Here is a 12,053-nt window from a genome sequence, read left to right on the forward strand (position 1 = left end):
TATACAAAAGACAGTCTTTAAAGAGTTTACTCAGCCAGGTTTTTGTTCAGAATTTGACTCTTCATATTATTCTCTCTGAATCTGAAGTAAAAGTGTATCTGGTTTTCTTGCAGAATGCCTATAATGCTGCGTAGCTCCAATTGTGTTCTTACGGGGAAAACTCCAGCAGAATTTGCCAAACTTAATGAATGTCCTTTAGATCCAGGTACTTTTGCACTCCTGTTCTTTTTTGCCATCTGTGCTTTTAATTTTGAATCTTTTTCAGCATAGAGCTACCCCATCGCAATGTTTCCTGCCACTGTGAAGTCACCATGGGAACTTCTCAACTGTATGCCCATAACTGAAAGAAATGGGCAGGCTTTTGAAAATAGTAAGAAATGGTTGACAGCATGGAATCTTTGTATTTGCAGACAGTTTTCAACCACAAAAACAATATATCAAAATGCTGAAAAAGTTAACAAGTGTGCATAGTATTGTAAAGTGATGTGTTATATGGGAAGAGAGATGGAATTTGTTCAGGAAAATGAAGAGGATCAAGGGAGGGCTGTATATAATGGTGTACTCCAGAGTAGGAACTCTCATTTGCTGTCTTTGTAAAACAAGAATTGTGTGTTACATGATAATATTTGGAATGTAGAAAGGAAATGAAGGGTTATAACAACCAATTTCTTTGGTTTTTATCTGCTGCCTTTGCAGCGTGCACTGGACATGTGCTGTGCTTGCTTGTGGTGGCAAGATACTGTGACATGTTGTGATGGACTGAAGGAGCATTAATAACTACAATGTAAGAGATAAATCTAATGTGGCTTATGTGCAGATTCTTTATATTGTCCGAGATAAAACAAGGGCTTAAAATACATTTTTAAAAGTAATAGAAATTTATCCCTGGACTGTTGGAGAAAGTGAGTCAGTAATTATGGAACACTTTCTTTATTTGATACCAGGCATCTGGAATGGACGGTTCTTTTTTGATATATTCTTCTCACATGCAACATTTTTACCTGATTTGTAGAACTAACAGTTCTACACCATCTTTTAATAAGTATGGTTATCTTACAGGTTTGGGGTTTTTTACAGCTTTACAGTTTTTGGTCTGCCTGTGGGTTCTTTCTTTCTAGGTACTTCCCACATGAAGTCTTAGATCTCAAATACTGTGTGTGAACCTAACAAAAGTTCTGTTTAGTCTCGTGGGACATTGTTTTAGTTATAGGTTTGACACACAGGTGGAACTTTACTCTTTTAAGGGAGAATTTACTCTCCTGTTTTGTTGTTTGTGTACTCCCTGTATACTTTAATAATTTATATTCAAAGGCATAATGAAGGAGGCAAGTAAGGTGCAAGGGTACTGACATGCAAAATCTTTCTTTTCCATTGAATAGGTGGCTATTTCATTGTTAAAGGTGTAGAGAAAGTCATTCTTATTCAAGAGCAGTTATCCAAAAATAGAATAATTGTGGAAGCAGATAGAAAAGGCACAGTTGGCGCTTCTGTTACCAGGTATGGTAAAAGCCTGCAATTACATGCGGAGATAAAGACAAAGTTTATTGTTTTATTTTAAGTAACTGTGTAGTTTTCTTCCTAGTATAGTTTAACAGGAAAAAGCTATAGACGTTCAGTGCCCCTCTCTTGCTAGTGCCATTTTGTCTACTAAAACAATCTCAAAATCAGTTAGTACAGTATTCCCACAGAAATCAGTGGGAGTTGCTCATGCACTTGAGGATTTGTCCCAGACTAGAAAAAGTAAGTTCTAATTTTTAACATAGCAAAGTGCACTTCCTAATTGATGGTGTTTGGTCTCATTTTGCAGCAAGTAGCATGAAGTTAGTGCAGCGGAAAGTGGATAGTAACCTTTTGTCTAACCATCTAATTGGTGTAAAAGCTTTTAAAGGCAATTGAGAAGGAAACAAAAATCAAGTATTTTTGTACTGAACAAATTATTGAAAACATCAAGATGTCTAAATTTGGCCTTTACTCCTTGACTAAGTTTTCTCTGTATTTTGTTTGCTTTTTCTTCTTTGAGCTGCATGCTGGTATAAGATGGTTATTTTCACTGTTCAGTATGAGGGCTGTTTTTATTTCTCCAGAAGACTCTCTCACGTATCTCCTAGCCTAGCTACTTTACTGTTCCATTGTAAACCTAGATGAGGTTAAATGTACAATACAAGGTACTGTTATATCTCATTACTGTTATTGCTGCAGTACTTGTGCACAGTATGAGCTTGCTGATATATCCAAGTCGATAATCATGCGGAGATGGTTTGGAGAAGTACAGGCTTCTACTTACTTAAGTCAAATATTGACCTTCCCCATCACAGGTGATAGTACCCTGTTGGCTTGGAGTTACAGGGTGATGCCTGGCTGTTCTAATGTAATTTTTAAAGGAGGAGATAGTGGGATTAATTCAGCTGCAACATTGGTCAAGCTTGATAAGTCTTATAGAGGAGATTCTAGGAGTGTCAGTACAAGCTTTGTTGAACATATGTTGGTTGTTTTCTTAACTTCAGTTCCACTCATGAGAAGAAGAGCAGAACAAATCTGGTTGTGAAACAAGGAAGATTTTACCTGAAGCACAACACTCTGTCAGAAGATATTCCCATTGCTATCATATTTAAGGTAATACAGCTGTTATATTTAAGGTAATGCAACTGTTGGTTGGAAAGAAAAGAAAAAGAAAAAAACAAAAAACAACCCAAACTGTGCTGTAGCTGAAGAATGAAGATTGGCAGCAGCTCTCAGAGTTAATACATACAGAAGGACTTGGCAGGGCTTAGGGAATGCAAGCTTTTTTTTCCCTGGAAGAAATCTTTATTGTACAGCAGAAGTAGAAAAAGCACTGCATTTTTGTGCAAGGAGGGCATTGGTGTGCCAAGACAAATGCCTGCTACCACCTTACAGCTTTGTAAGGTCCCTCAGCACCACTGTCTGTGCTCCTGTTGCTACAGAAGTCAGAAGGGTTTTGATTTCTTTTGTTATGTTGCAAACTTGTGTTAAGGCTCTTCATTTCTGGTTTTGGTGCCCACCACCTCCAGCTTGTGGACTGCTCAGCATCCTTTGGATGGACTGGATCATCCTTTGTTTCAGATCTGGGGACCTAACATAGCCATGAGGTCATTATACATGACTTCCAGTCATAACTGTAAACAATACTGATGGCCTGTGGGGAAGTCTTGCAATTCTTAGACTTATTCCTAAATCTGTTAAGATAACTAGCAAGGCTTGCATGTCTTGGCAGTTTACTTCCTTCCCCTGTGAATGAGCTCTGCCTCAATCAGAACACTTCAGAATCCCTGTTTGATTCAGGAACAGTCACTGGTATTTTCAGTGCAGTGAATACCTGGTTAGTTATCTGAGCTTTGAAGCTCTCGCCAGTGGGACTTAAGCCTGTGAGAGGCATCTACCCCTCATTCTGAGCAAGAATTGAGTATTTCCCCTGCCAGCATAGCTAGTGATCATGTCTTGGCCCTCATTGTGTGTGAAACGGCTACAACTGCTTTCTCTTGCTCTCTGCTTCTCTCTCATTTTAATTAACCCAAGGGTGCCCACAACTGAAGGCATAATGGTGACTTCTGCCTAGCTGCCCAATAGGATTAGAAGCAGAGAGGTAGCCCACCTGGGTGTGGTATCAAACACATGGGCTACATCCAGTGAAGATGATAGGTAAACATGCACTGTCCAGCTGCTGCAGAAGACAGCAGAGCATGGCCAGGCCTTAAGCTAGGACCTTTCCTCCTGGGAGCTGGTAACTTCTTCTTCTCCTATAGGTTTCACTGCTGCCTGTGGGTTTGCAGCCTGGTGCGCTGTGTGTGCAGAAGGAAATGGGTGGCTGTCTTGGAGGCACTGTTCACATGGAAGATGGCTTAGGGCACTAAAATGATTCTGACTGGATCTAGCAACCAATAGAAGTAAATCCTACAGCTTCCTTTTCATTTTAGTTGTTTACAGCACTGGAAGTTTGGAAGGTGATAGTCACTCGAGGAATTAAATTGCCAGGAGAGGGCAGCACTTACTCACAGCATCCAAATAGTTTCTGCCAGCAGGGCTGATTTGTTGGCCTTGGGAAGTGCAGACTTTTCTGTATTACCACAGCTCTTTAGCTGATTGAAAATTGTAAGAATCGGTTTTCTTGTAGGAAGTGCTTTGGGGTGTGTACTAAAAAATAGTTTAAGAATTGGATTTAGACTTGAGAAACAAATCTGTTATCTCTGTTTAAGCTGGTCACTTCAAGATGATCGCTTGAAGGAGATCATCTAGTTTTGGTGACCAGTGTTAAAGGAGGTTGAGAAGAATCTGTGGACAGAAATGCACATAAAAGCGTCAGGATTAAGTTCACAACCTTTCATTTCCAGGAAAGTGTTAATGTTGCTCCCTTTGCTGGAGTACCAAACAGCTGGATTCCACCTTCGCTTACAGACTTTTATTACATTTTGTCACCCCCTGCTGGTATAGATAAATACCTGCTCACACAAGAGTAACTGCTCAGGGTTATTAAGTCTGAGGAGGTGGTTGTTGGGGTTTTTTTAAGCAGCGTTGTACTATTTGATCACCTTCTGACAATGCTCCCTATAATTATTCCCTGTCTATATTTTATATTCTATACCATGTTGCATTATTTTTCATTTATTTATTGAATAAGGGGTTACAGTTGTTAGAAGCTCCTTGCTGTTGTGCCTTTCAAAGATTTCTACTCATTTAATCCAACAGCAAATTAGCTGCACCCACTTCACCTATTCTCAATGTTCTGTTCTTGACCAGCACTTAACTGTACTCATGAGTTCTTACTTTGTCTTTAATGACATGGGAACTTTAGGGATCTTCTGTCCACTTTTGATGAGTGTCCAGCTGGAAACTAAAAATCACAGATAGTCTTTTCAATGGATTCTTAGGCAGGCACCAGCCCCTGATCTTTCTTGGGCATTGCTGTAATGCAGTATTACTTTGTCATATTTAACTACTAAAAGCAAGGTTAACAAATGCTACAGCTATGAAACTAGAAAATCCCTATCTTAGGGATCACTGTATAGCCTCAGCTCTCTCACATAGTAGTTTTATGCATAGGAGATTTGTTGGAAAAGCAACAAGAATAGTTCCCTCCTAATTACACTAAGCCTTGGGCATGAAGCATGGGACTTCCTCATTACTAGTAAGTGCTGTGATTCTTGTTATATGAGGATACACATCTGCAAGGGTCAAAGTTAAGCTGTACAGACAGTATAAGGTCTGAAGTTTTGGTTGCCTTTTCATCCTTTAACAAGTGCTTTTATAATCTGTGATTAAAAAATAAAGGGAGAAAGCAGTGACAAAAATTTCCTCCCAGAGCAGCATTCAGGCTGCAACCAAGTTCCACACACCTCAGTGTTTTGACTAAGAAAATGGCTAGTAATTGGTCACCTAGAGGGGACAGTTTTGTCACGGGTTCTCTCTTACTCAGTGGGAGAAGATTAGGCAATTTTAGATTGTCTTTCTAGTCCCACTAACTTTAAATGGCCCAGTGTCCCTCCAAATGATTTATGATGTAGATCTGGTCCAGAAAATCATTGTAACTTTGTGGAAAAGAAAGCAAGTATTGGAGATGTATGATCTAATGTGGATTTAAAGCTACTGCAACTGTAAAGTGGAAGTGTACTAATAGACCTTAGACACCTTTGTCAAAAGCAAGGGCTATGAAGTAGAAAGCATTACAAACACTACCTGCTGACAGAGCTGAGGCCTAAAATTTATAAAGAGCTCCCTAGACTAGATCTAAGAACACTGTTGTGCTTCAGGCGTGAGTCATGGACATAGCTGCAAGGGCAGGACCTGGGCATACAGTGCTCCCATCCTACATTTTCTTTCCTGGTGAGGAAGGAAATACAGGCACGTGAGCTGTTGGGAGGGGTGGAATAGTGTGGGTCTAGAAGTCTTTTAGTCTGGATAGGTGTGGAGGGGGACAGGACTGTGTGGGATCACTCTAAAGGATGCATCTGCCTTGCCCTTCTCTTTTCTAAACGGGAAGCTTGAATGACTTTGTTCTCCTGCTTTGCTTTTCTGCCATTCAGACCTGTAAGGATCTTTGTGATAGACGTATTTGTAGATTTAACAGCTCATTGCGCTGAGAACAAGTGAAGTTGTGGTTTTGTGAAGTTTACAACACTAACACAGCTAACTGAAATTTGATAGGCTGCAAATGGCATTCTAGGACAGAATAGAAGTGTCTGCTCCTCAGGTGTGGGGGAGTTAGTGCTTTGTTGCTGTGCTAGCTTTCTTCTTGAAAGTGACAGAAGTATTTGTGCAGCCCCTGTATGTGTAACTGAAGAGTTGGTTTGAAATAGTGATATAAATTGAACAGTTTTGTCCCCAAAGTATGTATTTGTTGAGATTTCTAAAGGGCTGTTAGCTGCCTTGTAATGGGAAGTAGATGCAACTAATTTGTTTCCTGTTCATGGTGTAGCACTGCTTCATTAGTTAATATAGACGTGCAACCAGAATGGTATTCAGGGTGTTCTGAGTTGACTTGCAATCCCAGGAGACCTTTACTTTAGCTGTGTGTCAGTTGTGCACAGGTCATAGGACTGTGTGAACTGTGCATTGTGGGTTTTTAATATGTCAGGCTATGAGCTGCACACACTTTACCTGGGGGGCTTGAACAGTTTTAGGTAGCAGTGAGCATTAGAGGAGTTGTGGAGTATTTGTAGTACTTAAGGTGTTTCTATCCTGAAAAACATCAGGGTTAAAGGTGAGGTAATGCAGCTTCTTATGCAGGGAGCTCCCTACATTGCAGGGAGTTAGAGCTGTTTTAAGGTAAGGGGTATTTCTTCTTTTGGGTTTGTAATCTTGATTCGGTAGGCTTGATTGTGTCCTGAGAGGTGAAGTAAATGGAGGTTGCATGCTGCACCAAAACTGGCTGTGGAAAGAAGAAAGTATAAGTAACCTAGGGGGACTTAAAAGTTGAATTTTACGACCTGAATTGCTAGGTGAAGTATCTTTAGTTTATGTGGGAGCGATAAAGAACTGCACTAGGACCTGCGGCAAAAGATTTGAACAGGGGGTCAAGTTTCATTTTTACAAATGAAACCTGTGTTTGTCTTGGAGCTGTTAAAATGCAGCTCTAGAGGAAGAACTGAATGGTGGTCTTACATGATCCACAGAATTACGGGTTCCCATGGTTGCAGTTTCATAGCTTGTAACTTTTGAATTATGAAAGCTCCAAACCAATTCTGTCTGTGATGTCAACCTTGAACTTCCCTGACATCTTTTTAATCCAGTCATCTGCCTGTCTCCATTCTGTAATTTAGCCTGATGGCCTGCAGAACTACATTCTAGGGAAGTGCCATGGAAACGCCCAGATATCATCATTAAGACATGAACTGGGGGAGGAAGAGCCAGGCTCACATTCTCTCATGTGCTCTCTAATATGCACATGTATGTGCACGCACACACGTTTTGGGCAGCAGGAACCTCCCGAGTCCTAGGAAGCAGCTGACCCCATTTGGACTACTTTTCCCTGCTTGAACTCAAGGGTGATCTGAATGTTTGCTTTGATTTATCTGCCTTCTGTCCATCGACTACTAGTCTTCCAGCCATGTTCTTCAAAAGCCTGTTACTGTCTCTCTCCTCATCCTTTCACTGCTGATGTTATCCCTTTGCAATGTCTCCTTCCCCTCCCCCCGTAAAATCATCCCTTTGTGACATTGCCTTCCAATGAAAAATAAACAAGACGTCTTGTCTCCTGCTTTGCTTTTATGTTAATTCCTTTTCTCTTGACTTTGTCGTAGGATCATGAGCACTGTAAGCATAGGACCCATTCCTACTTTGCATGTACTTAGTGTTTCTGTAACTCAAGCAACAACCCAGAAATAATTTGTTCCTATCCTTTTGTGATGTTACAGACTAATTTCAAAGTCCTTTTTTGTTTTGGTTTGGGTTGGTTTTTTGGGTTGTTTTGGTTGTGGGTTTTTTGTTTGTATTTTTTTTTTTTTTTTTTTAGAATTGCAGCTTCAGGGCCAAATTTACTAATAAAAAAGTGTCAAGGATACCATGGTGGGCCTGTAGCTTGCCCTGTAGTATTGCATATAGGTGGATTTGTGTGTGCAGCTCTGCCCATAATTGTTGAAAGTACTGAGGAGAGAAAATGGGTTTACTTTTAAGCTATTGTATCAGCATATCTTTTTCAGCTTTTAGTCATTGCTCATAAATTAAATTCCCCCAATTTGCACTTATTTGACAATACAACATATGTTGTTTAGTGGCAATCCCAGCCTTTCCCACACGCAGATTCAGAATTCTCAAGTGAGTTTGCTGCTGCAGAGTTCAACTGGAAAATCTACATGTGCATAATGATGTGTCCTATTCTCATCTTGTTGTCAGATTTCTGGTCAGAGGATTTATCAAGTTAGAAGAAATAATCAACCCTTTTTAATTTATTGGGGCTTTCAGGTTTTTTAATGGGTGGAATAGCAAAGTAAAACTGCAGATTGACTTCCTGTCACACACACTTGCTTTGTTCACTTGTTACGTTACTCTTATGATCTGGTTGCCATCCAAAAATCAACTGGGTGGGCAGAAATAGGGTGGTATTTATAAGTTTTATTTACTCTTGGTATATGTGCCTGGTATGGCACAAAGGTTCCCTTAATTAAATTTTGTTCTTCTGCAGGCTAAGTGCAATAATTGTATGAATCCAGTTGTGGTTCCTAAACTGGTTTGCTGATCAGCAAGTCCTAAACACATGGAAAATGACTATTGTGAAGCTTTCATATTTCTGTAGAGTTTGTGGCTCTCAGGTCATGAGGGATTTTGTTAACTACCGTGTGACCTTATTTAAAAGGGTGAGGAAGAATAAAAATGTTGAAAAATAGAGATCTGAACTACAGTAAGATCACTTGGGAAAATTCTGGCACTGAAAAGAGCCTTGAGATCAGAGGGGTTACTACTCAGTGGGAGCAAACCACAATTAAACTTTCATCTGGTGAAGTAACTGTGTCTTTATTTGGCACTCAGGTCTGTCTGAGATGGTGGAATTGTGATCTGTGCTTTGCACTAAAATGAGAATGTTCTCACACTGGATGTGTGCTACTTTTGCACTGCTTTTAATTTCTAATAAGCCACATGGTGAACAGGCAGAGTTTGAAGTTAAAGGAACTTCAACCAACCACTTCTTCATTGAAAAAGAAAGCAGAAATGAAAGAAAAAAAGAAAACAAATAGCTGGATACTTCACAATTAGAGCAAGAGTTTTGTAAGGGGATAGAGCTGGCTAGGTGCTAAGCAAAATGGCACCCAATGAAAGCAATAAGAAGGGAAGGTATTTGGGCATTTTTGAGGAAAATGTGACTTTTTGAGGCAATGCCAGTTTTTAATGAGAACCAGAATATGAGGGTCTACGTAGGCCATGATTTACAATGGTCTTTGTGGCAGGCAGTTTGAGGAGTAATACGAATGTAAACGTAACTTCCTCACAAAGTTCTGAGGAACGTATTCCCACTCAGCCAGAAGAGGTTTAGTGAGATAATTCCATTTCTTGATATGGCAGAGCTCCAGGCAAATGTGTGAAGGGGGGAGCTTTAGCACCATCTGGAATCCACAAGGCCTTCACTGTTGGCTGCCACCTTGAAACACTTACTGATAGAGAGATTTTTCTAAACCTGTTAAGCGCTTTCTTAGTTTATTAAGCTTTTTCCGCAGTATAAAGTCTAACAAGGTGTCCAAGGAGCAGTGAAATAATAGGATGGCTTTCAAGAGGAATTGTGTAGTGAAGTCATCCTCTAAATGTAAGGAGCTGCAAAGGAGGTAAATTGTGTTTCCCAAATAGGACATGCGGCTTAGTCAACTGAGTTGACAAAATTGCTTGTGGTAAGAGACCGTGTGTAATCTTCTAATAGATTTCAACTTCCTTTATTTATTATAGATTTTTTACTTGGTTTTCATTGTTGCATGTGTAAGGTTGTTATTACCTGGTATTTATTTATTTTTCTTCAGAAAAATAGATAGGATTTAACTTCTGTCAGTGAAGGAAAAAAAGCTCTCCAAAAAGTATGTGTGTGTTTCTGCTGCTTATCAAGAGTTCCATTTAGCTAGAGTTCTTCCGTAGCTAGAATATGTGCTGCCAGTGCCAGATGGCACAGTTTCTTAGAGAAGAAGTAGCTCTTGCTTAGTAGTAATGCAGACAAACAATACCAAATTAGCATAAGCAAATGTCAGTGAGTTAACATAAAGCCTGTGCTATTTCTGTCTTTTCTTCTTTTCCTAGGCCATGGGTGTTGAGAGTGACCAAGAGATTGTACAGATGATTGGCACAGAAGAACACGTGATGGCTGCATTTGCTCCTAGTCTGGAAGAATGCCAAAAAGCTCAGATTTTTACCCAGATGCAGGTGTGTCCTTTCACATGGCCAAAGCCCATAAAAATCTGAAGACAGTGGGTATTGACCACTTTGCTGTGTCAGCAATTGACATACACTTTGTATTTTGAGGTTTCTTCTGGGGGGGGTATTTTAAGATGAGAGTTTTAAAGGGGATGGGACTTGTCAAAAGTGAAGCTTTTCTTTCATTTCCCAACTGAGAAAAAAACCCCAAAGTCAAGAAATGGTTCGATTTCAGAAACCCAGGGTTATGTTTTATAATGTATGGGACAAGAAGTTGATGTCTGTAAGATTATGGGTTTTTGTTGAGGACAATTCCTGGTTTTTAAGGTGTAATTGCATGCCCCATTTCACAGAAGCCCCACTGTTGGGATATGACCATTTCATCGAGAGTAGATGTTCTTCTCCAATTCTAATTTCTTGTATAAAGTTCACTATAATAGCCACCTTCCATCCTACTAAAGATTTGTAAGAATTCTCTTCAGGTCATATGTACTTTTATAATTAGCCTGAACACAGGCCATTTTTCTGGCAGCATTTGCATCATGTACATACTAATCTGCTAGAAGATTAGTCTTATTTCTGCTATTTCATTGTAAACTTTCTCAAATCTTCCCATGTGTGATGTTGAGTGTTGTAAAGTGAACATCCTTCTAGTTTGCGTCTTTTGGGGCTTTTCAGGGATAGAGGTAGCGTCAAAGCCTCCTAATTCAAAGTCGGAAGAGTAGAATGATGATGCTGGAGCAACATAGGGAAGTGTGAAGCATCCAGGAAAATATTAAAAACAGAAATACGGAAGTTGATCTGTGCATGAAATGTCAAATTAAATGAAAGTGAGCTATTTGCGGAAGAAGGTAACAGATGGAAAGGATACCCTGTTATTTAGTGGAGAGGGTAGTTCTTTGACGTAAGGGGCATGGCTTCATGTCCGGTCAGTAACTTCCTGTGTGGACCTGGGTAGTTTCTTTCCCTCATCTGATCCTGAATTCTGGAGATTGATTCAATTTCTTGGACAACTGACAAGAGAATAAGAATCCTTAATCGTTGTACTTTTTGAGACAGATGTAGGTACCAAACAGCAGTGTTTGTTCCTATTAAACAGTGAGTGCCACCTCACAGTTTAATATCTGAATAAATCTTAGCAAGTATACGAAAGAAAGGTGGAAAGTCAAACTGAATAAACTAGACATCTCTGAAATTTCTATAATCCTTTTTCCTATATCTGCAATCTCCTTTCTTTTAGTATTTTAGTATTGCTCTTCCACTGCTTCCCATTCCATTTGGTAAACAACATGTTATGTGTTTACTGTGTTAATTTTCAAGATTTTTTTTTTTATTAGCCTCACTCAGATGTTTCATATTTTGCTCTTTATTTGGAGTTTGCATCGTCTGTAGAAAGGGGTTGTACGGACTGATGAATACATACAAATCTCCATGCATGTGCGTATTTGCATAGGTTACAATTCTAACATTGACTCATTAATTCCCACCATTGACAGGCACTGAAGTACATTGGAAATAAAGTACGAAGGCAAAGGATGTGGGGAGGCCCAAAGAAAACAAAGATGGAAGAAGCACGAGAGCTGCTGGCATCAACTATTCTGACCCATGTTCTTGTATGTAATGTTGGGTTGTTTTTTTAAAACTGATGTAAATTTGCATGTTTTTTTTATGGTCTGAGCTTTGTTGGCAGGGGAAGATGTCTTTGAATGCTTAGT

At 39.6% G+C, this 12,053-nt stretch overlaps 1 protein-coding gene across 1 annotated transcript in view; it reads left to right on the plus strand.

Moving 5' to 3' along the window:
- POLR3B (RNA polymerase III subunit B) overlaps positions 1-12,053 on the plus strand; it is a 74,084-nt gene that overhangs the window by 7,838 nt on the left and 54,193 nt on the right. Inside the window, exons 7-11 of the mRNA XM_062602709.1 lie at positions 114-205; positions 1,380-1,497; positions 2,505-2,613; positions 10,225-10,347; positions 11,835-11,951. Of these exons, the coding sequence (XP_062458693.1) occupies positions 114-205; positions 1,380-1,497; positions 2,505-2,613; positions 10,225-10,347; positions 11,835-11,951 (559 nt within the window). The remainder of the gene's footprint in view (positions 1-113; positions 206-1,379; positions 1,498-2,504; positions 2,614-10,224; positions 10,348-11,834; positions 11,952-12,053) is intronic.

The sequence above is a fragment of the Pezoporus occidentalis genome, unplaced genomic scaffold (assembly GCF_034315485.1).
Source record: "Pezoporus occidentalis ecotype Australia unplaced genomic scaffold, CSIRO_AGI_Poc_V1 ctg78, whole genome shotgun sequence".
Classification (NCBI taxonomy): domain Eukaryota; kingdom Metazoa; phylum Chordata; class Aves; order Psittaciformes; family Psittacidae; genus Pezoporus; species Pezoporus occidentalis.